General features: G+C 34.4%; 1 protein-coding gene across 1 annotated transcript; it reads right to left on the reverse strand.

Moving 5' to 3' along the window:
- Positions 1 to 1,256: 1,256 nt before the first annotated feature.
- Positions 1,257 to 2,134, reverse strand: LOC132184646 (probable calcium-binding protein CML27). Its single transcript, XM_059598361.1, has one exon. The coding sequence runs from the start codon at positions 2,003 to 2,005 to the stop codon at positions 1,478 to 1,480; it is 528 nt and encodes a 175-aa protein (XP_059454344.1). The 5' UTR covers positions 2,006 to 2,134; the 3' UTR covers positions 1,257 to 1,477.
- Positions 2,135 to 3,566: the final 1,432 nt, after the last annotated feature.

Here is a 3,566-nt window from a genome sequence, read left to right on the forward strand (position 1 = left end):
AATAGTGCATATTTTTTATTAGATCTTTTTACATGATTCCCGAGATAAAGGTTAACGAAATTTCAGCCATCATCTTTCAACTTTACTTTTTTATTTATTTATTTATTTATTTTTTTTCATTCTTTTATGGAGGTAAACTAAACCAACTGATAAAGTAAACAAAACTACTTTTTCTTCAATATAAAAATATATTTTATAATAACTTTTTTTATTATTATTTAAATATTATTTCTTTTTAAAATATATGTTTTTTACCTACTCTTATTTGTTTTTATAAAATCTCAACATAATTTCTAATTAAAAATAAAAAAAAAAAAAGAGGAGAGAAAACAAAAATATTTATATTAAAATAATATATAAAAAAACACTTTTAATTCCCTAATCATTGAGAATTTGATGTGTATAAATTTTTATAATTTTTTTAAAATTTTTTCTATATATATATATATATATATATATAAAAGACATGTGCTGCTAATACTTTAATTAAGGGACCGTTTAAGATTATGTTTTTAAAATTTAAAAAGCTCTATTTGAGATTGTGTTTTAAAAGTTTAAAAGTGTTTTTAATATTTAAAAAATTTATTTAAAGAAAAAATATTTATTTCGTAAAAAAATTAAAAACGTTTTTAAGATATAAAAAACCTAAAAATAGTTCAAAAAAATACTTTTAACAAAAGTATAAAAATAAAATTATTGCCTAAAAACTATTTTTAACTCTCTATTTCAGTTGAGTTGAGAAGAGAGAAGCTCCTAGAACGCGTTGCTCCACTTGCCACGTACAGATGCCTTCTTCCTTTTCAAGTATTTGTTTATTAGAGTCTAACAAAAGAAGGACTGTTTATTTATTAACAAATCTTTGAGACCTCCACCATTCTTTATTCATTTACTGAAATGCTTTCTCGACGTTATACTTTTTGAAAATAAAATAGGAAAATGATAAAGTCACAACTTAAACTTAATTTTGGCTCAATTTTTTTCTAAAGTTTAAACAAAAACTGCTTGTGAAAGAGAGAAAAAGCCTTAAACTTGAGAGAAAAAGAGAAATTTTGTCTAAAATTGAACCAATCTAAAATTGAACCAAAGTTGGGTTTGAGTTGTGAGTGTATCATATCTCAATAAAATATAATACCAACATTGACAGCTAATCCATCGGATTCTCATACCACCTCTCACATTTAATATTTCACCGGAAAATTCGCCAGAAAGAGAAATTTTCCCTCGAAACAAGCAATAGATAATCCACAAGAGAAAAATGGAACAAAAGGCAAGTGAGATTTTCCATTTCCATGTAGCTAAAATTTTCAGATTTAGCAGAAGTCCAAGAGTTATTTAAAAAAAAAAAATCCAAACCATAATCTATAGTGCTAACGATCAGAGATTCATCTCAGATTCGAATTAGACGACGACGAGGAAGAAAATGAAACGATAACACCTGTATAAATGCGAAACGTTCCATGACTGTAGATCCCGAAATCTACGGTGCGGGCACGGGCGCAGAGCCATTGCTGTTGCCGTTTTTGTTGGTGTTGGTCATCATCTGCTCGAATTCCTCGAAATTGACATTTCCGTCTCCGTCGGAGTCGACTGAGCGGATCATGCGGTGACAGTCTTCGATGGAGCAAGTCATACCGAGTCGGCTGAGCACGAGGTGGAGCTCGGAGGCCGAGATCAGGCCGTTGTTGTCCTGATCGTAGAGCCCGAAGGCTTCGCGGAGCTCCGACGCACCGCCGTCCTCGGCGCCGGAGCGGCAGAAGGCCGCGAACTCCGGGAGCGAGATGAAGCCGTCGTGGTCGGAGTCTAGCTCGTTCATGATGTTTCGGAGCTCGTCTTCGTTGGAGAATGTGGATCCGAGCGATTCAAGGACGGCTCCGAGCTCCGACACGGAGATCCTCCCGTCGCCGTTGGCGTCGAAGCGCTTGAATACCTTCTCCACCTCGTCCATGTTCTGAAGGTAGACCGACTGCTTCTTTTGGCTCGGGTTCGGGCTTGAGTTCGTTGCCATGGCCGTTATGGTTGTTTCTTTTTCTTTTTTCTCGTTTTTTGCTTTTATAGCCAGATATGGTTGGGTTCGTTTCGATCTCTCATTCTCATATTTATTTACTACCGACTACCGAGGAAGAATAGAGAGATAAGGATCTGGGAGAGGGAGAAGCCAAGGGTAAAGGTGAACAGGACGATGGGGACCCGCTAATTGCGTGTTGGGAATGTGAAGACACGTGCCTGTCCCACGCGGCTTCCACGCGGTTCACTTATTGGCTTTTCTTTAGCGGCCGGTCAAACATCAATCATTTGAGACTATATTTTAAATAATAATATATAATTGAGGCTGATATGATAAATATTAAATTATTATTAAAAATATATTAAACTATGTAATTTTCAAAACATAAATTATTGTTTTTACTCTACCGTCCTTTCATTCTCCCATTTTGCAAAATTACTATCAAATTTTACAAAATATAAACAAATAATTAAGTCATTTTTGTCTTCTTTTGTGTAACTTCAATGGATCAAGAAAAATTTCAATTTCAAAAATTTCAGATCTAGGTAATTTATTTTTTATTTAAAGATTATTGTTTTGTCACGAATCACACTATCAATAAAATAATAAAATAATAATATTTATTATTTTATTGGTAGTAGGATACGTAGCAAAATAATGACCCTTTTAAGAAAAATGAACGATATAGATTTGAAATTTCCCTAAGAATTTTTTTTTTTTTTTTTTTTGAAAAATCAATATGATCTCATTCATAGAAAAGTCAAAAGCACAAAAACTCTTACAATCAAGATTCAAGCCGAAACTAAAAGATTAAAGCTGAAGTTAAAAGATTACACATCATAGAGAGCAATAACAAACAGATCTTATATTGAAGTCCAAACTATAACGCCAAACATCCACTAACCCATGACTAATCTTCAGTTGTAACAGCAGATCTGCTATAGGCAGACAATCCAATGCATAGGTAGCTCTTATTCCTTTACCTTGGGATTAGAAAAAACCTCATGCCGACACTCATCCTCCTCGACCTGAAAGCCAGAATATCATTCACATCTACAACCATAAGGGTTTGGACCAAATCATAAGGCGAGTAGATCAAGAGATGACAGAGCCTTATTACAAGCAGCGGGAAATACAAGCAAAATAGACGAACATGGAAAAAAACAAGAAGAAAGTAGCAAGACAACACAACACAATATAACCAATATACAGAGAAAAGCAAATCAACTGAAAAACATTATAAAAAAAAAAAGAAAAAAAAAAAAAAAGGAGCACACTTGGCGAAAGTCGGCAACCGGAGGAAAAGCCGATCGCGTGCTTGCCGGACACCGAAGTGAAGGAGGCGTTGGAAGCTTGACGCGGTGGGGGACACGTTAAGAGACCCTGCAGAGGATTGTGGATGGCAAAGCAGCGCAGAGGAGATCGGTGGCGCACTCAAAAATTTGGGGAGGAAGTTTAAGTGAATTTCCCAAGAGCGTCACCCACATAGTGTGCCAAAACAAACACCTAGCAAGAAAAAAAAAAAAAAAAACAAGAAGAAAGAAAAACAAATAGAAAAGAA

The sequence above is a fragment of the Corylus avellana genome, chromosome ca6 (assembly GCF_901000735.1).
Source record: "Corylus avellana chromosome ca6, CavTom2PMs-1.0".
Taxonomy (NCBI): Eukaryota; Viridiplantae; Streptophyta; class Magnoliopsida; order Fagales; family Betulaceae; genus Corylus; species Corylus avellana.